The 27,828-nt window shown below is 43.7% G+C and overlaps 1 protein-coding gene across 1 annotated transcript; it reads right to left on the bottom strand.

The window, feature by feature from the left end:
- Positions 1-806: 806 nt before the first annotated feature.
- On the bottom strand, positions 807-27,602 carry LOC110532863 (selenide, water dikinase 3). The gene is made up of 8 exons (XM_021617016.2): positions 27,138-27,602; positions 25,122-25,225; positions 24,609-24,716; positions 16,421-16,575; positions 16,086-16,176; positions 15,694-15,793; positions 15,185-15,397; positions 807-1,611 (listed from the first exon to the last, which is right to left on the bottom strand). The coding sequence occupies exons 2-8, from the start codon at positions 25,215-25,217 to the stop codon at positions 1,379-1,381; spliced, it is 996 nt and encodes a 331-aa protein (XP_021472691.2). The 5' UTR covers positions 25,218-25,225; positions 27,138-27,602; the 3' UTR covers positions 807-1,378.
- Positions 27,603-27,828: the final 226 nt, after the last annotated feature.

The following is a 27,828-nucleotide window of genomic DNA, read 5'->3' as shown; positions in this document are numbered from 1 at the left end:
GGACATGGAAACAGTTTAATATGCGCATGTGCCAGCACCAACGCCCCACTCTTTGCGCGAGTGAAGTGATTTCGGCAAAGGTGTTAGGATGCACCATATATTTCAAATGTACTGTATATGTCCGAACTCAGAATCAAAAAGTCTTAAGCAAAAATAACACTGTCACTGTGCCAGAACGTTCATTTTGATTGGCGATTTTCTGTATTTATTAATCAGTAGCTTGGTTATAGATGTGTCCATGTAAACAAACGGACTGTCCACGGTCGCATTATTGTGTATTTAACCGTGCTCACTTACAAGAAGCTGCCGTGTGGGGACTCGTTAGGTGGCTTGTTTCAACTTAATGATACCATGTCTTGACTGATGTCATCATGTCTATGCCAATATGGTTAAAATTCGCTAGCTAGCTAACCAACATCATTAACAATAAAGTATTTTTAAAATCAACTTCCATTATCCAACAGTTGCTGCTATTCTCATCTTATTTGTGTCTCTGTTCAGAGGGTTGGAAAGCGGGGCAGGCTGAAGCAGCCCGCGACAGACCGATCTTTTCCCAGGTCTCTCGGGTTAGAACGCGGTGATACATTTCAATATAAAATATGCCTTAATAGCAGGCACTTTTATCCTGTATGCATGCATACAGTACATCTTATGGATGGTCGCATGCGCCGTGCTCAACCAACTGATATACAGAAGACCAATATTCTAACGTATTCCACCATTAATCATTCTGTACCCCACTGTCCTAAAAAATATATTCATTTTAAATCACACACACACACAGGAAGTACCAAAGGGACAGAACAGTGAGTTGATGATCGGTTTATTGATTGTGAATTCTCCAGAAACACATAGCCAATGGCTGGAACCCAGCACATGAGCCCCACCCCCTTCCTGAGACAGACATCCACTCCGCCTGGCCCCATTGGCTGAGGTTTGGAAGGCGGAGCTTCATAAACAGGTAGGGGGGGCTTTGAGCTGAGCAGCCAGTCAGCTGGCAGAGGACATACCGGACAACCCCATTGGTCCAGAGAGAGCTGCTCAACCCTGCCTCTGAACCAATGGGTAGAGCCAGACATCCTTATAGACAAGCCAAATATCCAATAGAAACACATTAAATAAACATTTTTCCAACCACTCCCACAATGACAAAAGTTTCACCAGGAGAAAGTTCTGACCCACACTCTAAAATCACATACACAACTTGATCTATTTCCCATTCACTGATTGGAGGGAAAACTGTTGGAACGTTAATTTAATTTAAAAGAGGAACCATTTGGAGTGTTGTCCATTCCCTCTCCATGTTCGGTGTTTTGGCCTGTAGCTCCTGTGGCTAAACAAGGGAAAGAGATGGACAGCAACACACGTAAGAGGGAGTCTATGACAGCGTATCGCCAGGAGCTGGACTAGTAGAGGTGCTGTTCTCCTGATTGGCTGCAGCGGTCCCTCTCGGTTGGACTTCGATGATGCGTGGTTTGTCGATGATGCGAGCGCCGCGTTCTCCTTTCTCCACGATGCCGATGATCCAGGCTCCACCCCCAGACCCCTGACCCTTCACCTCCGCACAGAACCGGGCCGCCTGCTCTCTGGGCAGACTTACTAGAAGGCCACCTACAGGGTGAATGGGAAATAACGTCTTGTGTCATTTGGGAGTAACTTTTATTGTAAATAAGAATAAAATGTTTCTAAATACTTCAACATGATTAAAGATAACCCTGAATGAATTGCGAATAATGATGAGTGAGAAAGCTACAGAGCACAAATATCAAACCCCCAAGACATGCTAACCTCTCAACCTCTCCCCATTACAATAACAGGAGAGGTTAGCATTTTATATCATACCCCCAAAGACATGCTAACCTCTCACCATTACAATAACAGGGGAGGTTAGCATTTTATATCATACCCCCAAGACATGCTAACCTCTCACCATTACAATAACAGAGGAGGTTAGCATTTTACATCATAACCCCAAAGACATGCTAACCTCTCACCATTACAATAACAGGGGAGGTTAGCATTTTATATCATACCCCCAAGACATGCTAACCTCTCAACCTCTCCCCATTACAATAACAGGAGAGGTTAGCATTTTATATCATAGCCCCAAGACATGCTAACCTCTCACCATTACAATAACAGAGGTGGTTAGCATTTTATATCATACCCCCAAGACATGCTAACCTCTCACCATTACAATAACAGGGGAGGTTAGCATTTTATATCATAACCCCAAAGACATGCTAACCTCTCACCATTACAATAACAGGGGAGGTTAGCATGTTATATCATACCCCCAAGACATTGTAATGGTGAGAGGTTAGCATGTCTTGGGGGTATGATATATAATGCTAACCTCCCCTGTTACTGTAATGGTGAGAGGTTAGCATAACAGGGGAGGTTAGCATTTTGAGGGGGTATGATATTTATGGCTCTAACTTTCTCACTCGTTATTCATGATTCATTCAGAGTTACCCATAACCATGGTAACATCCACATTAAATGTAGAAGTGTTTAGAAACATATTCTATTCTTATTTGCAATAAAAGTGACTCCAAAACGACACAATACATTATTTATCATCTCATTTCTATTGGACACAAAATAATCTGAAACACAACCAAAACAAACAGCAAATGCATCCACCAGGTTTATAGAGTAACAAGTTTGATGTAGTCATTGTGTGATAGGAATATGGGACCAAATACTAAACTTCTGACTACTTTTATACACGTAAGTGAATCTGTCCCAATATTTTTGTACATAAAGTGCTGTAATTTCTAAAATGGTTCACCAGATATGGATGCAAATATCCTCAAATTAAAACTAACCACAGTCATTTTAATGTCATTGTATCATTTCAAATCCAAAGTGCTGGAGAACAGAGCCAAAACAACAACACATCCAAAGGGCTGGAGAACAGAGCCAAAACAACAACACATCCAAAGGGCTGGAGAACAGAGCCAAAACAACAACACATCCAAAGGGCTGGAGAACAGAGCCAAAACAACAACACATCCAAAGGGCTGGAGAACAGAGCCAAAACAACAACACATCCAAAGGGCTGGAGAACAGAGCCAAAACAACAACACATCCAAAGGGCTGGAGAACAGAGCCAAAACAACAACACTGTTCCAATACTTTTGGAGCACACTGTACATGTAATCCGAGTCAGAGCGTAGCTAATACAGCCGGATACCAGTGTTGGTGTCAGCATGTTGTTGTTTGTGCAACGATATCTTCTAAAATCAGATGAATAGAGAGCAATAGCAAGGATCCTTCCCTTTCAAGACGACTCGATACACGGGCAACGTTTTACTTTCAAATGATTGACTGTGATTTGGTTTGATTAGAGGAACAAATCGATGCGATTCAGTTTGATGCGATATGAAGCACAAACCACATTCATTTTCCATTAATTAAAATCGTCTGCTTATGGAGCTCATGAGCCGGATCCGTCTGAGCCGACTGGGAATGATGCAGGCGTGGCCAAAAGTTTTGAGAATGACACAAATGTTAATTTCCAGTCTGCTGCCTCAGTGTCTTTAGATATTTGTCAGATGTTACTATGGAATATTTGCAGTGTTGACCCTTCTTTTTCAAGACCTCGGCAATCCGCATGCTGGCATGCTGTCAATTAACTTCTGGGCCACATCCTGACTGATGGCAGCCCATTCTTGCATAATCAGTGCTTGGAGTTTGTCAGAATTTGTGGGTTTTTGTTTGTGCACCCGCCTCTTGAGGATTGACCACAAGTTCTCAATGGGATTAAGGTCTGGGGAGTTTCCTGGCCATGGACCCAAAATATCAATGTTTTGTTCCCCGAGCCACTTAGTTATCACTTTTGCCTTATGGCAAGGTGCTCCATCATGCTGGAAAAGCTATTGTTCGTCACCAAACTGGATGGTTCGGAGAAGTTGCTCTCGGAGGATGAGTTGGTACCATTCTTCATTCATGGCTGTGTTCTTTGGCAAAATTGTGAGTGAGCCCACTCCCTTGGCTGAGAGCCAACCCCACACATGAATGGTCTCAGGATGCTTTACTGTTGGCATGACACAGGACTGATGGTAGCGCTCACCTTGTCTTCTCCGGACAAGCTTTTTTCCCCAGATGCCCCAAACAATCGGAACAAACATCAGAGAAAGATGCCCCAAACAAACGTCAGAGAAAATGACTTTACCCCAGTCCAATCCCTGTACCTTTTGCAGATGCACTCACACCTGCCTGCTGTCATTCCTGAGCAAGCTCTGTAGTGGTGGTGCCCAGATCCCGCAGCTGAATCAACTTTAGGAGACAGTCCTGGCGCTCGCTGGACTTTCTTGGGCGCCCTGAAGCATTCTTCACAACAATTGAACCGCTCTCCTTGAAGTTCTTGATGATCCGATAAATGGTTGATTTAGGCGCAATCTTACTGGCAGCAATATCCTTGCCTGTGAAGCCCTTTTTGTGCAAAGCAATGATGACGGCACGTTTCCTTGCAGGTAACCATGGATGACAGAGGAAGAACAATAATTGCAAGCACCACCCTCCTTTTGAAGCTTCCAGTCTGTTATTCGAACTCAATCAGCATGACAGAGTGATCTCCAGCCTTGTCCTCGTCAACACTCACACCTGTGTTAACGATAGAATCACTGACATGATGTCAGCTGGTCCTTTTGTGGCAGGGCTGAAATGCAGTGGAAATGTTTTTGGGGATTCAGTTCATTTGCATGGCAAAGAGGGACTTTGCAATTAAATGCAATTCATCTGATCACTCTTCATAACATTCTGGAGTATATGCAAATTGCCATCATACAAACTGAGGCAGCAGACTTTGTGAATTATATTTGTGTCATTCAAAACTTTTGGCCACGACTGTATACTGAGTGTACAAAACATTAAGAACACCTACTATTTCCATGACATAGACTGACCAGGTGAGTCCAGGTGAAAGCTATGATCCCTTAATGTCACCTGTTAAATCCAATTTAAAATCGGGGAGGAGAAAGAGGTTAAAGAAGTATTTTTTTAAGCCTTGAGACATGGATTGTGTATGTGTGCCATTCAGAGGGTGAATAGGCAAGGCAAAATATTTAAGTGCCTTTGGTAGTTGCCAGGAACACTGGTTTAAGAACTGCAACGCTGCTAGATTTGTCACAATCAACATAGGGCTGGGCGATATGGCCTAAAAATCATATTGATTTTTCAAACTTGTGCGATTCAGGGTATATATAGATTTAACCTCTAAATAAGCGTTGTACAATTAAAGGTTAAATACACTGCATTTTACACAGTCAGCAATAATCTATTGAATTCAGGACTTAGTTGTACCTATTGAATTCAGGACTTAGTTGTACCTATTGAATTCAGGACTTAGTTGTACCTATTGAATTCAGGACTTAGTTGTACCTATTGAATTCAGGACATAGTTGTACCTATTGAATTCAGGACTTAGTTGTACCTATTGAATTCAGGACTTAGTTGTACCTATTGAATTCAGGACATAGTTGTACCTATTGAATTCAGGACTTAGTTGTACCTATTGAATTCAGGACTTAGTTGTACCTATTGAATTCAGGACTTAGTTGTACCTATTGAATTCAGGACATAGTTGTACCTATTGAATTCAGGACATAGTTGTACCTATTGAATTCAGGACTTAGTTGTACCTATTGAATTCAGGACTTAGTTATACCTATTGAATTCAGGACTTAGTTGTACCTATTGAATTCAGGACATAGTTGTACCTATTGAATTCAGGACTTAGTTATACCTATTGAATTCAGGACTTAGTTGTACCTATTGAATTCAGGACATAGTTGTACCTATTGAATTCAGGACATAGTTGTACCTATTGAATTCAGGACTTAGTTATACCTATTGAATTCAGGACATAGTTGTACCTATTGAATTCAGGACTTAGTTGTACCTATTGAATTCAGGACTTAGTTATACCTATTGAATTCAGGACTTAGTTGTACCTATTGAATTCAGGACTTAGTTGTACCTATTGAATTCAGGACTTAGTTATACCTATTGAATTCAGGACTTAGTTGTACCTATTGAATTCAGGACTTAGTTGTACCTATTGAATTCAGGACTTAGTTGTACCTATTGAATTCAGGACTTAGTTATACCTATTGAATTCAGGACTTAGTTGTACCTATTGAATTCAGGACATAGTTGTACCTATTGAATTCAGGACTTAGTTATACCTATTGAATTCAGGACATAGTTGTACCTATTGAATTCAGGACTTAGTTGTACCTATTGAATTCAGGACATAGTTGTACCTATTGAATTCAGGACTTAGTTGTACCTATTGAATTCAGGACTTAGTTGTACCTATTGAATTCAGGACTTAGTTGTACCTATTGAATTCAGGACTTAGTTGTACCTATTGAATTCAGGACTTAGTTGTACCTATTGAATTCAGGACTTAGTTGTACCTATTGAATTCAGGACTTAGTTATACCTATTGAATTCAGGACTTAGTTGTACCTATTGAATTCAGGACATAGTTGTACCTATTGAATTCAGGACATAGTTGTACCTATTGAATTCAGGACATAGTTGTACCTATTGAATTCAGGACATAGTTGTACCTATTGAATTCAGGACTTAGTTGTACCTATTGAATTCAGGACTTAGTTGTACCTATTGAATTCAGGACTTAGTTGTACCTATTGAATTCAGGACTTAGTTGTACCTATTGAATTCAGGACTTAGTTGTACCTATTGAATTCAGGACTTAGTTGTACCTATTGAATTCAGGACATAGTTGTACCTATTGAATTCAGGACTTAGTTATACCTATTGAATTCAGGACATAGTTGTACCTATTGAATTCAGGACTTAGTTGTACCTATTGAATTCAGGACTTAGTTGTACCTATTGAATTCAGGACTTAGTTGTACCTATTGAATTCAGGACATAGTTGTACCTATTGAATTCAGGACATAGTTGTACCTATTGAATTCAGGACTTAGTTATACCTATTGAATTCAGGACATAGTTGTACCTATTGAATTCAGGACTTAGTTGTACCTATTGAATTCAGGACTTAGTTGTACCTATTGAATTCAGGACTTAGTTGTACCTATTGAATTCAGGACTTAGTTGTACCTATTGAATTCAGGACATAGTTGTACCTATTGAATTCAGGACTTAGTTGTACCTATTGAATTCAGGACTTAGTTGTACCTATTGAATTCAGGACTTAGTTGTACCTATTGAATTCAGGACTTAGTTGTACCTATTGAATTCAGGACTTAGTTGTACCTATTGAATTCAGGACTTAGTTGTACCTATTGAATTCAGGACATAGTTGTACCTATTGAATTCAGGACTTAGTTGTACCTATTGAATTCAGGACTTAGTTGTACCTATTGAATTCAGGACTTAGTTGTACCTATTGAATTCAGGACATAGTTGTACCTATTGAATTCAGGACTTAGTTGTACCTATTGAATTCAGGACTTAGTTGTACCTATTGAATTCAGGACTTAGTTGTACCTATTGAATTCAGGACTTAGTTGTACCTATTGAATTCAGGACTTAGTTGTACCTAGGCTAAATAAGCTTTCCACAACCATCAGACCCACTAATAATTTAAAAAAAAAAGAAGTTTAACCTTTTTGTTGTTGCTTTTTTTTGCAATAATCACTAATCTGGCTTTCAATTCAGTCTATGAAAATTGCATTTTTTTTTTTTTTTTTTTTAACAAATGTCCCCAGAACCTAACGTTCACTAATAATGCTACCTTATTGTAGCAGGAATTAGGCTATAGAACATTAACACAGGTCTCATTAACAGCCTCTCAAGCCCACGTGCTCGTGAGTAGCCAGCTAATCTTTATATTTCAAGTTGAGCCAGCTTGGACCTATTTGCTAGCTAACAAGGTATAACAGCTGAGCCAGCTTGGACCTATTTGCTAGCTAACAAGGTATAACAGTTGAGCCAGCTTGGACCTATTTGCTAGCTAACAAGGTATAACAGCTGAGCCAGCTTGGACCTATTTGCTAGCTAACAAGGTATAACAGTTGAGCCAGCTTGGACCTATTTGCTAGCTAACAAGGTATAAGAGTTGAGCCAGCTTGGACCTATTTGCTAGCTAACAAGGGGTAACAGTTGAGCCAGCTTGGACCTATTTGCTAGCTAACAAGGTATAACAGTTGAGCCAGCTTGGACCAATTTGCTAACTAACAAGGGGTAACAGTTGAGCCAGCTTGGACCTATTTGCTAACTAACAAGGGGTAACAGTTGAGCCAGCTTGGACCTATTTGCTAACTAACAAGGGGTAACAGTTGAGCCAGCTTGGACCTATTTGCTAACTAACAAGGTATAACAGTTGAGCCAGCTTGGACCTATTTGCTAACTAACAAGGGGTAACAGTTGAGCCAGCTTGGATCTATTTGCTAACTAACAAGGGGTAACAGTTGAGCCAGCTTGGACCTATTTGCTAGCTAACAAGGGGTAACAGTTGAGCCAGCTTGGACCTATTTGCTAACTAACAAGGTAGAACAGTTGAATAATAATATACACCAATGGCACAACAAACTGAATATCCATTTTCCAGAATCAATGTTCATTAATACTTGTGTTTTAGTAGTGTCTGCTCTGAGCAGTTGAGACAGTAAAATAATGTCTCAACTTCTCTATTACAGTAAAATAATGTCTCAATGTGTTGGTGTCCATATGGCCGATTCAGTTGGACCAAACCTCAACAGCAAAGAGAGAGTTAAAACCGCTAGTCAGAGAGGAAGATGTGATCTCTCAACTACGTTGAAAAGTCTCCTTGACTTTTTCCACATTGTAATGTAAAACAGTCTTATTCAAAAATGTATAAACATTTTAACCCCCCACCCCTCGTCAATTTACACACAATAGACCATCATGACAAAGCAACTTTGTTGCACACTTATTAAAATAAAATAAAAACAGAAATATTACATTTACATAAGTATTCAGACCCTTTACTCAGTACTTTGTTGAAGCACCAGTGATTACAGTCTCCAGTCTTCTTGGGTATGAAGCTACAAGCTTGGCACACCTGTATTTGGGGAGTTTCTCCCATTCTTCTCTGCAGATCCTCTCAAGCTCTATCAGGTTGGATGGGGAGCATCGTTGCACAGCTATTTTCAGGTCTCCAGAGATGTTAGATTGGGTTCAAGTCCAGGATGACTTGAACCTGGCGGACTGCACTAACATCGAATAGTCCCCGCGATATGCAACTGTTCAGGGAAGTCAGGAACCAATACACACAGTCAGTCAGGAAAGCTAAAGCCAACTTCTTCAGGCAGAAGTTTGCATCCTGTAGCTCCAACTCCAAAAAGTTCTGGGACACTGAAGTCCATGGAGAACAAGAGCACCTCCTCCCAGCTGCCCACTGCACTGAGGCTAGGTAACACGGTCACCACCGATAAATCCATGATTATCGAAAACTTCAACAAGCATTTCTCAACGGCTGGCCATGCCTTCCGCCTGGCTACTCCAACCTCGGCCAACAGCTCCGCCCCCCCCCCCGCAGCTACTCGCCCAAGCCTCTCCAGGTTCTCCTTTACCCAAATCCAGATAGCAGATGTTCTGAAAGAGCTGCAAAACCTGGACCCGTACAAATCAGCTGGGCTTGACAATCTGGACCCTCTATTCCTGAAACTATCCGCCGCCATTGTCGCAACCCCTATTACCAGCCTGTTCAACCTCTCTTTCATATCGTCTGAGATCCCCAAGGATTGGAAAGCTGCCGCAGTCATCCCCCTCTTCAAAGGGGGCGACACCCTGGACCCAAACTGTTACAGACCTATATCCATCCTGCCCTGCCTATCTAAGGTCTTCGAAAGCCAAGTCAACAAACAGGTCACTGACCATCTCGAATCCCACTGTACCTTCTCCGCTGTGCAATCTGGTTTCCAAGCCGGTCACGGGTGCACCTCAGCCACGCTCAAGGTACTAAACGATATCATAACCGCCATCGATAAAAGACAGTACTGTGCAGCCGTCTTCATAGAGCTTGCCAAGGCTTTCGACTCTGTCAATCACCGTATTCTTATCGGCACTCAGTAGCCTCGGTTTTTCGGATGACTGCCTTGCCTGGTTCACTAATTACTTTGCAGACAGAGTTCAGTGTGTCAAATCGGAGGGCATGCTGTCCGGTCCTCTGGCAGTCTCTATGGGGGTGCCACAGGGTTCAATTCTCGGGCCGACTCTTTTCTCTGTATACATCAATGATGTTTCTCATGCTGCGGGCGATTCCCTGATCCACCTCTACGCAGACGACACCATTCTATATACTTCCGGCCCGTCCTTGGACACTGTGCTATCTAACCTCCAAACGAGCTTCAATGCCATACAGCACTCCTTCCGTAGCCTCCAACTGCTCTTAAAACGCTAGTAAAACCAAATGCATGCTTTTCAATCGTTCGCTGCCTGCACCCGCACGCCTGACCAGCATCACCACCCTGGATGGTTCCGACCTTGAATATGTGGACATCTATAAGTACCTAAGTGTCTGGCTAGACTCTAAACTCTCCTTCCAGACCCATATCAAACATCTCCAACCGAAAATCAAATCAAGAGTCGGCTTTCTATTCCGCAACAAAGCCTCCTTCACTCACGCCGCCAAACTTATCCTAGTAAAACTGACTATCCTACCGATCCTCGACTTCGGCGATGTCATCTACAAAATTGCTTCCAACACTCTACTCAGCAAACTGGATGCAGTTTATCACAGTGCCATCCGTTTTGTCACTAAAGCACCTTATACCACCCACCACTGCGACCTGTATGCTCTAGTCGGCTGGCCCTCGCTACATATTCGTCGCCAGACCCACTGGCTCCAGGTCATCTACAAGTCCATGCTAGGTAAAGCTCTGCCTTATCTCAGTTCACTGGTTACGATGGCAACACCCATCCGTAGCACGCGCTCCAGCAGGTGTATCTCACTGATCATCCCTAAAGCCAACACCTCATTTGGCCGCCTTTCGTTCCAGTTCTCTGCTGCCTGTGACTGGAACGAATTGCAAAAATCGCTGAAGTTGGAGACTTTTATCTCCCTCACCAACTTCAAACATCTGCTATCTGAGCAGCTAACCGATCGCTGCAGCTGTACATAGTCTATTGGTAAATAGCCCACCCATTTTCACCTACCTCATCCCCATACTGTTTTTATTTATTTATTTTTCTGCTCTTTTGCACACCAATATCTCTACCTGTACATAACCATCTGATCATTTATCACTCCAGTGTTAATCTGCATAATTGTAATTATTCGCCTACCTTCTCATGCCTTTTGCACACAATGTATATATAGACTCCCCTTTTTTCTACTATATTATTGACTTGTTAATTGTTTACTCCATGTGTAACTCTGTGTTGTCTGTTCACACTGCTATGCCTTATCTTGGCCAGGTCGCAGTTGCAAATGAGAACTTGTTCTCAACAAGCCTACCTGGTTAAATAAAGGGGAAATAAATAAAAATTTTTAAAAAAGGCTCTGGCTGGGCCACTCAAGGACATTCAGAGACTTGTCCTTAGGGTGGATGTCCTGTTGGAAGGTGACCCTTTGTCTGGAGCAGGTTTTCATCAAGGATCTCTCTGTACTTTGCTCCATTCATCTCTCCCTCGATCCTGACTAGTTTCCCAGTCCCTGCCGCTGAAAAACATCCCCACAGCATGATGCTGCCACCACCATGCTTCACCGTAGGGATGGTGCCAGGTTTTCTCCAGACGTGACACTTGGCATTCAGGCCAAAGAGTTCAATCTTGGTTTAATCTGAACAGAGAATCTTGTTTCTCATGGTCAGAGTCTTTAGGTTCCTTTTGGCAAACTCCAAGTAGGCTGTCATGTGCCTTTTACTGAGGAGTGGCTTCCGTCTGGCCACTCTACCATAAAGGCCTGATTGGTGGAGTGCTGCAGAGCTGGTTGTCCTTCTGGAAGGTATTCCCATCTCCACAGAGGAACTATAGATCTCTGTCAGAGTGACCATCGGTGACCTCCCTGACTAAGACCCTTTTCCCTCAATTTCTCAGTTTGGCCGGGCGGCCAGCTCTAGGAAGAGTCTTCTTACATTTAAGAATGATGGAGGCCACTGTGTTCTTGGGGACCTTCAATGCTGCAGAAATGTTTTGGTACCCTTCCCCACATTTGTGTCTCGGAGCTCTACAGACAATCCCGTTGACCTCATGGCTTGGTTTTTGTTCTGAAGTACTGTCAACTGTGGGAGCTTATATAAAAAAGGCGTGTGCCTTTCCAAATCATGTCCAATTAATTGATTTTACCACAGGTGGACTCCAATCAACTTGTAGAAACATCTCAAGGATGATCAATGGAAACAGGATGCACCTAAGCTCAATTTCAAGTCTCCCAGGAGAGTCTGAATACGGATGTAAATAAGCTATGTTGTTTTATTTTTAATACATTTTAGAATAGATTGATGGACATTATTTATTTAATAAATTTTAGAATAAGGCTGTAGCGTAACAAAATGTGGAAAAAGTCAAGGGGTCTGAATACTTTCCGAAGGCACTGTATAGACCAGCCGTAGCGCAACAGTTTGCTTGCTGTGTGTATCAAAAATGGTCCACCACCCAAAGGACATCCAGCCAACTTGACACAACTGTGAAAAGTCAACATGGGCCAGCATCCCTGTTTTGTACACAATGTATGCGTGTGTAAATGTGTGCGTGTGTAAATGTGTGCGTGCGTATGTATGTAGTGAGCCATAAGGGGAAGTGAACATCTACCACCGCATTATCAGCAATATTTGCCTTATACATATTTGATCTGAAACCGCTAATTAGTCATTTTAATTAGTCATTTTAATTAGTCATTTTAATTAGTCATTTTAATTAGTCATTTTAATTAGTCATTTTTGCAGAGTTAAAAAAAAAGGGTCTTAATGTTAGCGAAGAGAACCAATGCAACAGACCATAACATTAAGCTTCAAACGGTGAAGTATTATTTCACTTTAAGTGCAGCACAAGGCTACACACGAATGTTCGTTTCATTAAGAAATTGATGGGAAAACTCCATTGCCAAAAGCGCACTGCACATGCAGGCGTGACAGATAGGAAAATATCAATTAGAAATGTAGAGATCTAAAGATGCAACAACTAGCATGGGATGCTAATATGACTAGGGTTATCATCAACTAGCATGGGATGCTAATATGACTAGGATTATCATCAACTAGCATGGGATGCTAATATGACTAGGATTATCATCAACTAGCATGGGATGCTAATATAACTAGGATTATCAACAACTAGCATGGGATGCTAATATGACTAGGGTTATCATCAACTAGCATGGGATGCTAATATGACTAGGATTATCATCAACTAGCATGGGATGCTAATATGACTAGGATTATCATCAACTAGCATGGGATGCTAATATGACTAGGATTATCATCAACTAGCATGGGATGCTAATATAACTAGAATTATCAACAACTAGCATGGGATGCTAATATGACTAGGGTTATCATCAACTAGCATGGGATGCTAATATGACTAGGCTTATCATCAACTAGCATGGGATGCTAATATGACTAGGATTATCATCAACTAGCATGGGATGCTAATATGACTAGGATTATCATCAACTAGCATGGGATGCTAATATGACTAGGATTATCATCAACTAGCATGGGATGCTAATATGACTAGGACTGGTTGGGCTACTGGACAATGAAAGAAAGTTGATTTGAAAACTAACAGCATGGGAGAAATAGGCTACTGATTTCAATGGCATTTGAAAGTCTTTACAAAATAATTTTGACTAGGCTACTTTGAAGCAAGGTAAAACATGCCTCATAATATGAAATAAATAAAAAAAAAACTTTCAAACAACGAAGTATACGTTTTCAAATGTGTGACATGCTCAAGCCTGGCTAAGCACTTGAATGGAGAATGGGAAGCCTCAATTACCAGCTGAGAAATAAAAATAGCTTCTTTTTTTTTTTAATCGTGGCCATCAAAACACGAGATTGCAGTTAGAATTGTTGAGCATTGATTGGGCACGTTGATTAAAGCACGTTTAGTTCCAATAGCAAAGAAAGAGCCATTTGAAGAGCTGTAGCAACAGCTCTTGCACTTCGACAGACTTTCCACTCAAATATAGGATCTGTATGTTGTGTGCTGAATAAGATGGGCTACATAACCACTAACGAAAATACGCACCAATTTAATTCCACAAAGTTATGCAAATTAACCTATATACATAAGCATGACAAGTCAAATGTATAGGGTCCCTTTAAACTGACCAACACTTTGGTTCCTACCCTGTCACAATAGTGCCTCCATAGAGACCCTACTAGTATTCTAATTCCTATTTCTATGAACGCCTCCCTGGCTTTTTAATTCGCTGTCGTGTCAAAAACTGTTTTCAAAGTGCCCAGGATTACATTCTGACTACAGAATAATCATTCTATTTCCATGATTCCAACAATTCACTTGTGTTTTGATCTAATGGCAATATTTGGTCAAAATTAAGGCCTAGATACTTTTGGCCACACTGTGGCAGTGTAGAAATCTCAAATTAGAAACCTTTGGTTGAAGTTTGATTAAACAGTATAAAACAGGCCTCCCAAGTGCATCGCAGTGCTAACTGTGCCACTAGAGATTCTGGGTTCGAGTCCAGGCTCTGTCGCAGCCGGCCGGGACCGGGAGACCCATGGGGCGGCGCACAATAAGCCCAGCGTCGTCCGAGTTAGGGGAGGGTTTGGCAGGCAGGGATGTCCTTGTCCCATCACGCACTAGCGACTCCTGTGGTGGGCCTGGGCGCAGTCCACGCTGACACGGTTGCCAGGTGCACAGTGTTTCCTCCGACACATTGGTGCGGCTGGCTTCCGGGTTAAGCAGGCATTGTGTCAAGAAGCAGTGCGGCCTGGTTAGGTTTCGGAGGATGCACGGCTCTCGACCTTCGCCTCTCCCGAGTCCATACGGGAGTTGCAGCGATGAGACAAGACTGTAACTACCAATTGGATACCAGGACATTGGGGCGAAAACAGGGTAAATAGATTAATGAAAACACTATGAAACCATCAGAATGGAGAAAGACCCAATAAAATCACTTCGAATGTGTGTGTTGACACCCTGGGTTCACTCATAAAGCAAATGAAGAACTTTGATTACTCAAAAACATCAAATAAATATGAAACATATTGTGAGATGATATTTTGGCCAAGCTCTAGTCTCCTACCAGATGTCTCCGAGGACGTCCCCCCCAGCAGGTTGAAGATGTTTCCATAGGCCTTGCTGATGGCGGCCATCTTGGCAATGATGGGGAGGTTGTGGATGACGAAGGCTACCTCATCACGTTGCATCGTCGCTAGGTTACGGGCGTGCCCTAGCAACCCAAACCCAGTCACGTCTGTTGCAGCGTGGGCCTGGAACCTGTGCATGAGGCCTGCCGCTGTGATCGCACACAAACACACAGTGGGTTGTTACAGACTAGGTTGTGGTGTGTGTTATGTTAATGTGTGTGTGTGTGTGTGGGAGGGGGGGGTGGGGGGGGGGCTCGTCAGTTTTTTTAACTGAATGCAATCAACTGAAATGTGTCTTCCACATTTAACCCAACCCCTCTGAATCAGAGAGGTAGGTGCGGCGTTGCCTTAATTGATGGCTCGGGGATTTGAATCAGCGGTTACTGGCCCAAAGCGCTTAATCGCTAGGCTACCTGTTATATTAGTGTGTGTGTGTGTGTGTTACCTGTGCGGTTGAGCGTTGCCATGGAGAACATGGCTTCCTGGTAGGCCTGCTCCACTTCCTCCTTAGAGACCACTAGCTTGATCTTATTCCACCTCTCTGGCTGCGCGCGCACACACACACACACACACACACACACACACGAGAGAGAGAGAGAGAGGTAGGGATCGAAAGAGGAGAGATTATTTACCTATTTCAATAAGACATCCTAATTTTTGGACACTACAGAAAAATCTAAAAGAAGTCTCTGACTTCCCCAGAGAGAAAGTGAAGACAGACCAGGAAGCTAGAATATCACCTACCTGGTCCAGCCACCAGAAAAATATTCTAGCATCCTGGTCTGTTTATCACCTATCTGGTCCAGCCACCAGATAGACAGTATTATGGTATAGTACCTGGTCCAGCCACTGGTGAGCGTTGACAGCTACCTGGGTTCCTAGAGGCTTGGTCAGCACCAACACGTCCCCCGGTACTGCACTGTCTGGCCTACACACACAGTAAGACACAGTATTGACAAGGAAACTCCCCATTAGAATTGATCCTGTTTGGCCCGACTCTCTAACATCAAGGTTACCAACAAGAACTGATAACACCCTGACCCCAGTCTGAACAGAACACCCTGATCCCAGTCTGAACAGAACACCCTGATCCCAGTCTGAACAGAACACCCTGACCCCAGTCTGAACAGAACACCCTGATCCCAGTCTGAACAGAATACTCCCTCTCTTACATGATGAACTCGTTGGGTTGGCAGACGACCGAGGCCACACCCCCTATGATGATCCAGGGGTTGACCACCGTCTGGCCGCCTGTCACCGAAGTCCCGCCCTCCTCCGCCGCGTCACGGAAACCACGGATCATCAGAGGCATCACACGCTCACGATCCTGCACACACACACGCGGTTATCATTTCATCACGACCAACTAGCTCCCAGTTTTGCAAGTTACACTGACTAGGCACAACTTCAGGAACACACACACACACAGAGGTTGCGTCACATGAAGTCAGTCTAAAGTCTTATATTTGTAGATTAGTGGGTTTATGAATTAACAGGCAACTGTTCTGAATCCCCTCCAGACACCCTGCTACACACAGCATCAGGTTAACAACAAATCCATTTATTGATCACATACACATATTTAGCAGATATTATTGTGGGTGTAGTGAAATGCTTGTGTTCCTAGCTCCAACAGTGCAGTATTATCTAACTAAATGCTTGTGTTTCTAGCTCCAACAGTGCAGTATTATCTAACTAAATGCTTGTGTTCCTATCTCCAACAGTGCAGTAATATCTAACTAAATGCTTGTGTTCCTAGCTCCAACAGTGCAGTATTATCTAACTAAATGCTTGTGTTCCCAGCTCCAACAGTGCAGTAATATCTAACTAAATGCTTGTGTTCCTAGCTCCAACAGTGCAGTATTATCTAACAATTCACAACAATACACACATCTAAAAGTAAAATAACAGAATTAAGAAATATATAAATATTAGGACAAGCAACGCCGAAGACCGGAGTGTGTGTGCACGCTCACACTGTAGCAGCACAAAACATGGTACACACATTATTGGGCGGAGACAACGACACACACAGGGCAAGAAGGTGGAGACAACGACACACACACAGGGCAAGAAGGTGGAGACAACGACACACACAGGGCAAGAAGGTGGAGACAACGACACACACACAGGGCAAGAAGGTGGAGACAACGACACACACACAGGGCAAGAAGGTGGAGACAACGACACACACACAGGGCAAGAAGGTGGACACAACGACACACACACAGGGCAAGAAGGTGGAGACAACGACACACACAGGGCAAGAAGGTGGAGACAACGACACACACAGGGCTAGAAAGTGGAGACAACGACACACACAGGGCAAGAAGGTGGAGACAACGACACACAGGGCAAGAAGGTGGAGACAACAAATAGGGCTGCAAAGGGTCGGAAACTTCACGGTAAATTTCAATGGGAAGTTAATTTGGGGAGCTTTGCTTAAATTCATCAAAAAAGTTAACTTATAACAGTGAACCTTTTTTTGTGGGATACACATAAGGCAAAACTACGTCTTGTGGCATATTTTGGATAAATTGCAACCCGATTGCAACCCTCTGCATGCACAGTGCATTCTTCCATCACATGTACAGCTGATTCTGGGGCGGCAGGTAGCCTAGTGGTTAGAGTGTAGGGGAGGCAGGGTAGCCTAGTGGTTAGAGCGGAGCGGCGGCAGGTAGCCTAGTGGTTAGAGCGTAGGGGCGGCAGGTAGCCTAGTGGTTAGAGCGTAGGGGCGGCAGGTAGCCTAGTGGTTAGAGCGTAGGGGGGGCAGGTAGCCTAGTGGTTAGAGCATAGGGGGGGCAGGTAGCCTAGTGGTTAGAGCGTAGGGGGGGCAGGTAGCCTAGTGGTTAGAGCGTAGGGGGGGCAGGTAGCCTAGTGGTTAGAGTGTAGGGGGGGCAGGTAGCCTAGTGGTTAGAGTGTAGGGGGGGCAGGTAGCCTAGTGGTTAGAGTGTAGGGGGGGCAGGTAGCCTAGTGGTTAGAGTGTAGGGGGGGCAGGTAGCCTAGTGGTTAGAGTGTAGGGGGGGCAGGTAGCCTAGTGGTTAGAGCGTAGGGGGGGCAGGTAGCCTAGTGGTTAGAGCGTAGGGGGGGCAGGTAGCCTAGTGGTTAGAGCGTAGGGGGGCAGGTAGCCTAGTGGTTAGAGCGTAGGGGGGCAGGTAGCCTAGTGGTTAGAGCGTAGGGGGGCAGGTAGCCTAGTGGTTAGAGCGTAGGGGGGCAGGTAGCCTAGTGGTTAGAGCGTAGGGGGGCAGGTAGCCTAGTGGTTAGAGTGTAGGGGGGGCAGGTAGCCTAGTGGTTAGAGCGTAGGGGGGGCAGGTAGCCTAGTGGTTAGAGCGTAGGGGGGGCAGGTAGCCTAGTGGTTAGAGCGTAGGGGGGCAGGTAGCCTAGTGGTTAGAGCGTAGGGGGGCAGGTAGCCTAGTGGTTAGAGCGTAGGGGGGCAGGTAGCCTAGTGGTTAGAGCGTAGGGGTGGCAGGTAGCCTAGTGGTTAGAGCGTAGGGGTGGCAGGTAGCCTAGTGGTTAGAGCGTAGGGGGGCAGGTAGCCTAGTGGTTAGAGCGTAGGGGGGCAGGTAGCCTAGTGGTTAGAGCGTAGGGGGGCAGGTAGCCTAGTGGTTAGAGCGTAGGGGGGCAGGTAGCCTAGTGGTTAGAGCGTAGGGGGGCAGGTAGCCTAGTGGTTAGAGCGTAGGGGGGCAGGTAGCCTAGTGGTTAGAAGGTAGGGGGGGCAGGTAGCCTAGTGGTTAGAGCGTAGGGGGGCAGGTAGCCTAGTGGTTAGAGCGTAGGGGGGCAGGTAGCCTAGTGGTTAGAGTGTAGGGGTGGCAGGTAGCCTAGTGGTTAGAGTGTAGGGGGGCAGGTAGTCTAGTGGTTAGAGTGGAGGGGCGGCAGGTAGCCTAGTGGTTAAGAGTGTTGGACTAGTAACCGAAAGGTTGCTGGATCGAATTCCGAACTGAGAAAGTACAAATCTGTCGTTCTGCCCCTGAACAAGGCAGTTAACCCACTGTTCCCCAGTAGGCCGTCATTGTAAATAATAATTTGTACTTAACTGACTTGCCCAGGTAAGGTTAAATAAATAAAAATACAATTCTCAAGATCTTGCAAACTAATGAGATGCTATTGAACCCACTGCACTGTCTGAGCCATGCTTTCTGGTAGGTTTTGATAACAATACTGGGTAGGGTGTAGATATTTCCTATGACATACATTATATTTTTTAAACTAGTAAATAGTAGCCTACAGCAAAGTGTGTTTAAATCATTTTCTAACTCGTTAAGAATTTCTTCTAGTTAGTTTCTGCTACCATGTGGGGTTTTAGCTTGCTTGAGCCTGCTAACTGAGGAGTGTTAATTCACCTGTTTCCATACGTTTCATTTTAAAACATTCACACAAAGGAGTTGTTCTAACTGCTTAACAATCTGTACATGGAATTGTATGTTGTTTTTTTTTAACACATTTTTTCTAATCTTTACAGGAAAATGCCACGGGCACTTTTCTGATGTGTGGAGACATTTCACTGCAGCCAATGTAGAAGGAAAAGCTGTGTACATTTGCAAATACTGTGCCAAATCATGTGTGAAGAATGCAACAAAGATGCAGAATCATCTGGCCAAGTGCATAAAGTTCCCTCAGCGTTCACAACAAGCAACCTCTGACAAAAGTCCCTCTACATCTATTTGAAGTGAAAATGATGAATCAGACACCTTATCGACAGCAACAGCTCATCGTCCTCCTAGTTTGTTTTGACTCAATTGAGGAATGTAGTCAGAGAAATGCTGATGAATGTCTTGCTCGAGTTGTGTATGCAACTGGTTCACCTCTGATGCTCACAGGCAATGTGTATTGGAAGAGATTTCTGAATGTTCTTCGCCCAGCATACACCCCTCCAACCAGACAAGCATTATCTACTCATTTGCTGGATGCAAAGTTTAACCAGTTCAAGTGAAGGTCAAGCAAATCATAGAGAAAGCAGACTATTGCAATCATCTCTGATGGGTGGTCAAATGTTTGTGGGCAAGAAATAATTAACTACATCATCTCAACCCCTCAACCAGTATTCTACAAGAGCGCAGGCCCCAGGGACAACAGACACACCGGTCTCTACATTACAGATGAGCTGTAGGCAGTCATCAATGACCTTGGACCACAGAAGGTATTTGCACTGGTGACAGACAATGCTGCGAACATGACGGCTGCTTGGTCTAAAGTGGAGGAGTCCTACCCTCACATCACACCCATTGGCTGTGCTTGCTCATGCATTGAATCTGCTCCTCAAGGACATCATGGCACTGAAAACAATGGATACACTCTACAAGAGAGCCAAGGAAATGGTTAGGCATGTGAAGGGTCATCAAGTTATAACAGCAATCTACCTCAGCAAGCGAAGTGAGAAGAATAAGAGCACCACATTGAAGCTGCCCATCAGCACCCGTTGGGGTGGTGTTGTCATCATGTTTGACAGTCTCCTGGGGGGGGGAAGGAGTCTCTCCAAGAAATGGCCATATCACAGTCTGCCGATATGGACAGCCCCATCAAGAGGATCCTCCTGGATGATGTATTTTGGGAGAGAGTGGAAAGCAGTCTGAAACTCCTGAAACCTATAGCAGTAGCCATTGCACGGATTGAGGGAGACAACGCCATCCTGTCTAATGTTCAGACTCTGCTTGCAGATGTAAGATAATAAATCCGTAAATCCGCCCACTTCATTACACTTCACTGTTGCTCCAAGCAGAGGAAACTGCAGTTCTGAAATACATCAAAAAGTGTGAAGACTTCTGCCTGAAGCCCAAACACACCGCAGCGTACATGTTGGACCCCAAGTATGCTGGCAAGAGCATCCTGTCTGGTGCAGAGATCAACAAGGCCTATGGTGTCATCACTATCGTGTCTCGCCACCTCGGCCTGGATGAGGGCAAGGTTTCTTTGCAGTCTGGCGAAGTACACTTCCAAGGGCTTTGAGACGCAATATGGCAGTCATGCAAAAACACAGTGGCAAGAAAAAGTGTGTGACCCTTTTGGAAATACCTGGACTTCTGCATAAATTGGTCATAACATTTGATCTGATCTTCATCTGGGTCACAACAACAGACAAACACACTGTGCTTAAACCAATAAAACACACACACACAAATTGTATTTTTCTTGTCTATATTGAATACATAATTTAAAACATTCACAGTGTAGGTTGGGAAAAGTACGTGAACCCACTAGGCTAATGACTTCACCAAAAGCTAATTGGAGTCCAATCAATGAGACGAGATTGGAGATGTTGGTTAGAGCTGCCTTGCCCTATAAAAAAAACCTCACAAAATTTCAGTTTGCTATTCACAAGAAGCATTGCCTGATGTGAACCATGCCTCAAACAAAAGATCTCAGAAGACATAAGAATTGTTGACTTGCATAAAGCTGGAAAGGGTTACAAAAGTGTCTCTAAAAGCCTTGATGTTCATCAGTACACGGTAAGACATATTGTCTATAAAATGGAGAAAGTTCAGCACTGTTGCTACTCTCCCTAGGAGTGGCCATCCTGAAAAGATGACTGCAAGAGCACAGCACAGAATGCTCTATGAGGTTAAGAAGAATCCTAGAGTGTCAGCTAAAGACTTACAGAAATCTCTGGAACATGCTAACATCTCTGACGAGTCTACGATACGTAAAACACTAAAAAAGAATGGTGTTCATGGGAGGACACCATGGAAGAAGCCACTGCTGTCCAAAAAAAACATTGCTGCACGTCTGAAGTTTGCAAAAGTGCACCTGGATGTTCCACAGCGCTACTGGCAAAATATTCTGTGGACAGATGAAACTACAGTTGAGTTGTTTGGAAGGAACACACAACACTATGTGTGGAGAAAAAAAAGGCACAGCACACCAACATCAAAACCTCATCCCAGCTGTAAAGTATGGTGGAGGGAGCATCATGGCTTGGGGCTGCTTTGCTACCTCAGGGCCAGGACAGCTTGCTATCATCGACGGACGAATGAATTCACAAGTTTATCAATAAATTTTGCAGGAGAATGTAAGGCTATCTGTCCGCCAACTGAAGCACAACAGAAGTTGGGTGATGCAACAGGACAACGACCCAAAACACAGAAGTAAATCAACAACAGAATGGCTTCAACAGAAGAAAATACGCCTTATGGAGTGGCACAGTCAGTGTCCTGACCTCAACCCGATTGAGATGCAGTGTCCTGACCTCAACCCGATTGAGATGCAGTGTCCTGACCTCAACCCGATTGAGATGCAGTGTCCTGACCTTAACCCGATTGAGATGCAGTGTCCTGACCTCAACCCGATTGAGATACTGTGGGATGACCTCAAGAGAGTGGCTTACACCAGACATCCCAAGAATATTGCTGAACTGAAACAGTTTTGTAAAGAGGAATGGTCCAGAATTCCTCCTGACCGTTGAAAACGGATGATTGTTTGTGTGTTATTAGTTTAAGCAGACTGTCTATTGTTGTGACCTAGATGAAGATCAGATCAAATTTGATGACCAATTTATGCAGAAATCCAGGCATTTCCAAAAGGGTCACACTTTTTTTTTTTTTTTTTACACCATCTCATCAGCCACCTGAAGGGAAGGGACTTTGTGGATGTGAGACTCTTTCCCCTGTTGCCTCATCATCCTCCTCCTCCAAATCCCACCAATATCAGCTGCCTCAGAGTGCAACTGGTCCTTGTTTGGGAACACACACACACACCAAAGCCCGCAACAGGCTGACCAATATAAGGGTTGAAAAATTGGTGGCCATCCGTGCAAATTTGAGGCTTTTTGAGCCTGACAATGAGTTATCCTCAACAAGGTTGGAAAGTGACAGTGAAGATGAGGCCTCAGAGTCTGATGTTCAAGAGGTGGACATTGAGGAGGTCCAGGGAGAAGACATGGAAGCCTGAGAGGAAGTCAACCAAAGCTTTAGTTTATAGATTATCATTTTACAGATGCATGTTGAAAACGTTTTTGGGAGATACGATGGATCATTGGGGATCATTCAATATTCCCTTTTGTTGTACAGTGAAATCATCCCATGTGAAGAGTCAACTCATTTAATTAAAGTTAATTCCCACCTCTGTATATTTACCAAAATGTGCAACCCTAACAATACGTCACACAAAGCAGTTGCAACTGTCAGTAAGAGTGTCCATGATGGAGTCTTTGAATGAAGAGATTGAGATAAAACTGTCCAGTTTGAGTGTTTGTTGCAGCTCGTTCCAGTCGCTAGCTGCAGCAAACTGAAAAGAGGAGCGACCCAGGGATGTGTGTGCTTTGCGGACCTTTAACAGAATGTGACTGGCAGAATGGTTGTTGTATGTGGAGGACGAGGGCTGCAGTAGGTATCTCAGGGGGAGTGAGGCCTAAGAGGGTTTTATAAATAAGCATCAACCAGTGGGTCTTGCGACGGGTATACAGAGATGACCAGTTTACATTGGTGGCAAATCTGATTGCAGAATGGTAAAGAACATCTAGCCACTCGAGAGCACCCTTACCTGCCGATCTATAAATTACGTTTCCGGAATCTAGCATGGGTAGGATGGTCATCTGAATCAGGGTTAGTTTGGAAGCTGGGGTGAAAGACGGATTGAGAAAACCAAGTCTAAATTTAACTTTAGCCTGCAGCTTTGATATGTGCTGAGAGAAGGACAGTGTACCGTCTAGCCGTACTCCCAAGTACTTGTATGAGGTGACTACCTCAAGCTCTAAACCTTCAGAGGTAGTAATCACACCTGTGGGGAGAGGGGTATTCTTCTTACCAAACCACATGACCTTTGTTTTGGAGGTGTTCAGAACAAGGTTAAGGGATTAAGGGAAGAGAAATCTTGTTGGACACTAAGAAAGCTTTGTTGTAGAGCGTTTAACACAAAATCTGTGGAGGGGCCAGCTGAGTATAAGACTGTATCATCAGCATATAAATGGATGAGAGAGCTTCCTACTGCCTGAGCTATGTTGTTGATGTAAATTGAGAAGAGTGTGGGGCTAGGATCGGGCCTTGGGGTACTCCCTTGGTGACAGGCAGTGGCTGAGACAACAAACGCATTTTGATTTTATTAAAGTTTACGTTCAAACGGCTCTTAAACCCGCGACATCCGTTTAAGGAAACTAAGCGTGTCACAATTTAGGTAATACGCTTCTAGTGTTACCGTGCAGAATACCCAGGCTTTTACGACAGCAGAAATCAGTTAAACAGATAGAGCATAAGTCAGAATTGGGGTTAGCAATTGTAGATGGGCCAGGGTGTACATGCACATTTCCGGATATCATCAGCAGTAATACAATCAGGGCACGGCAGAAGACAGGGAGAGCTCTGCAGAGTTGATTTATAACATTTGAATGTGCATTAGGATGGCAACAACATCATATTACACAACAATACCTACCTGCTCTGACATCTTCTGGCTGACACTGAGTAGCATCAGCATGTTGTCACACTCTGTGATGCCCATAGCATAGAGATCACTGAGGACATTAGCACACGCTATCCTTCCCTGGGGGGGGCGAGAGAGAGAGAGAGCAATGTGGGGAAGGAGAGAGAGCGAGAGATGGTGTAGAGATGTGGGGAAGGAGAGAGAGCGAGAGATGGTGTAGAGATGTGGGGAAAGAGAGAGAGCGAGAGATGGTGGAGAGATGTGGGGAAGGAGAAAGAGCGAGAGATGGTGGAGATATGTGGGGAAGGAGCGAGAGCGAGAGATGTGGGGAAGGAGAGAGAGAGAGACATACAATCTCGTAAAGGATGGGTCACCAACTGGCGATTTGACAAGAAAATTAAATGTAATTCACTCATACAGATGATATAAGTTGGGGCATAAAGCATAAATCATGCCCTAAGAAATGTTAGGAGATGAGAGGTTACAATGGAGGTCAGGGGTTAAAGGTCAGGTGTCAGAACTCACCATCATGTAGGGGTCCTCCACCAGAGGGTAGAAGAAGTCTGTAGTTTGGACCAATGAGAGGCCTCCATGTCGCAGAGGCACCACACAGGAGTCCATGCCTATACCTTCACACACACACACACACACACGCACTTTAACAATATTCATGCTACCATGGTATGCAATGATTGACTGATTGATTTATGAATGGGGATGAAAGTAAGGAAATAAATTCCACAAATGTACTTTTAACAAGGCACACCTGTTAATTGAAATGCATTCCAGGTGACTACCTCATGAAGCTGGTTGAGAGAATGCCAAGAGTGTGCAAAGCTGTCATCAAGGCAAAGGGTGGCTACTTTGAAGAATCTCAAATATGAATTCTATTTTTTTGGTTACGACATGATTCCATATGTGTTATTTCATAGTTTTGATGTCATCACTATTATTCTACAATGTAGAAAATAGTAAAAAATAAAGAAAAATCTGGAATGAGTAGGCGTGTCCAAACTTTTGACTGGTACTGTATGTTGCAAGTAGATGAACATGAGTGGGTAGCCTAATGTTGCAACCTGGTCTCAAAGCATTATATTATTCTGTATGTAATGGGGCAGCAGGTAGCCTAGTGGTTAGAGCGTTGGACAAGTAACCAGAAGCTTTCTGGATTGGATCCCAGAGCTGACAAGGTAAAAATATGTTGTTCTGTCTCACTGAACAAGGCAGTTAACCCACTGTTCCCCGGTCGTCCGTCATTGTAAATAAGAATTTGTTCTTAACTGACTTGCCTAGTTAAATGAAAGGTTAAATTTTAAATTTAAAAAAAGTAAATCCGAGACACTCCATTTAGTATGATACGTTAAGTTTGGTTTGGTTACTTAAGGCAAAAATGAAAGTATGGTGGCTGGCTAAATGGGGGGGTCGTTAAAACGTCTAGCAGCCCAAAGGTTGCTAGATGTTCACGTTATACGCCCACATCAACATCGAATCACGGACAACTTTAGCTACTTTGCAGCTAGTTAGCATGTTAGCTAATCCTTCCACTAACCCTTTAACCCTAACCCTAACCCTAACTATCTAATGTTAGCCACCTAGATAGATTTTGTACCATAATGTATATTTTGCCAAACATAGCACATATTGGAATTTGTAACAAATCTTATGAAATGGATCTGGGACAGTGTTTCTTAATCCTGATCCCGGGGACACAAAGCGGTGCACGTTTTAGTCGTTGCCTTAGTGCTAAACCGGATTCAAATCATCAAAGCTTGATGATGAGTTGATCATTTGAATTAGGCAAACACAAAAACATGCACAGCCTTTGGGTCCCCAGGACCAGGATTAACAAACACTGCTCTAGGCCATCCACAAACTAATACATACCATAAGAAACGTAACATATCACACTAAATGGAGTGTCTCGGATGTACGTGCAGAATAATACGAAATGATCTGAGACCAAGTTGAGTAAAGGAGCCCTTTTGAAGTGATTGATAAAAAAATATATAAAAAAATAATAATAATGACTGGTTGTTTATGCCACAATTAAAAATGTAATACATTTTCAAAGTTAAATTACATTTTTATGAATAGGCCCACAGAGATCCTATTGAATTAATAGGGGTTCTATATGGAATTCTATGATTAGGCCCATCATTTCTGGAGGTCCAGTACCGGAAATAAATAATACTTTCACCCCTGTTTATTACCTAGACAACGTTATTCATTTACTAAACAGCAGTTAGCTAGACACCATCAAGAGTCAGCTATCTGGCCTTGCATCAGAGATGCTAAGAGATAAGGCGCACCGGGACAGCCCTACCTTCAGCTAGCATACATACTGCTAGTTGGCTCGAGAAGGGACTTGATTGTTAGCAGGCTTATATGGCTACATTGCTAACTTAGCCACGACATAGTTAACTAATCAGCTTATGTTAGTTTGATAATAATAATATAAAACAAGTTAGCTACATTAAATAACTTGACAAGTTTACTTGAAAACGAATATAATTTTGCTAGCTATGCTAACGAGCTAGCTACCTAGTCGGGGGCCAGCGGAGGTGTTGTTGGGAGTGAGTTGTCCGAAATCGGTGCCTTGGTCCCCGGTTTCCCCGGGCCGGTGAGGCTCCAGTCCCGCCAGGAGTTTGAGCAGCGTCTCCTGGGGGACCTTGCATCCTCATCCCTTCATATCCGAGAAGCCCGTCAGGCGGAAGCCGGCGTCCAGGCCATGCTCTTCGGGACGGAAAGGCTTGTATCCCGGGGGGAAGCATGATTCTGTCCCCGCCGAAGCATCAGCCGGTGGGGTGGGAGGAGAGGTAGCTGACATTGCTAGGTAGTTAGCGGTCTGTTTGGAGGATAGCTCGACTAGCTAGTTCAGATCCCAGCAACAGAGAAGAGGAAAGCGTGTGTGTGATGAATAGATACAAAGATTATGGATATACTGACAAGATACATGTATCTCCGTCCCACCAATGGGAGTTCGTTGTCCACAAAGCGGCCCGGCGGGCTGTCTAGCTCCCGCCTATCCTTTCTTTGGATTGGTGGATACATGTCCTTATTGTAATCCTATTTTTAATATTTGAATAGGGTTGTTGACGTCACCGCCTGTATCCAATGGTGAGAGCCGTTATCTCATGAATATGCATAGCCATCTTGATTCAACGTTGCATGAGATGTCACGTGTCCTACTTCTTTCAGTTCAAGAGTAACAGCTAATGCACTACGAAACTTA

Source organism: Oncorhynchus mykiss, chromosome 9 (genome assembly GCF_013265735.2).
Source record: "Oncorhynchus mykiss isolate Arlee chromosome 9, USDA_OmykA_1.1, whole genome shotgun sequence".
Taxonomy (NCBI): domain Eukaryota; kingdom Metazoa; phylum Chordata; class Actinopteri; order Salmoniformes; family Salmonidae; genus Oncorhynchus; species Oncorhynchus mykiss.
This window is presented reverse-complemented; position numbering and strand designations above follow the sequence as displayed.

Bases quoted from the DNA above. Each gene is read 5' to 3' on its own strand.
- LOC110532863 (XM_021617016.2), bottom strand. From the start codon at position 25,217: ATGGACTCCTGTGTGGTGCCTCTGCGACATGGAGGCCTCTCATTGGTC. The intron at 16,177-16,420 runs GTAAGAGAGGGA...CTGTGTGTGTAG, and splicing joins CAACCCAACGAGTTCATCAT to GCCAGACAGTGCAGTACCGG. The intron at 15,398-15,693 runs GTAACACACACA...GTGCGATCACAG, and splicing joins GGCAACGCTCAACCGCACAG to CGGCAGGCCTCATGCACAGG.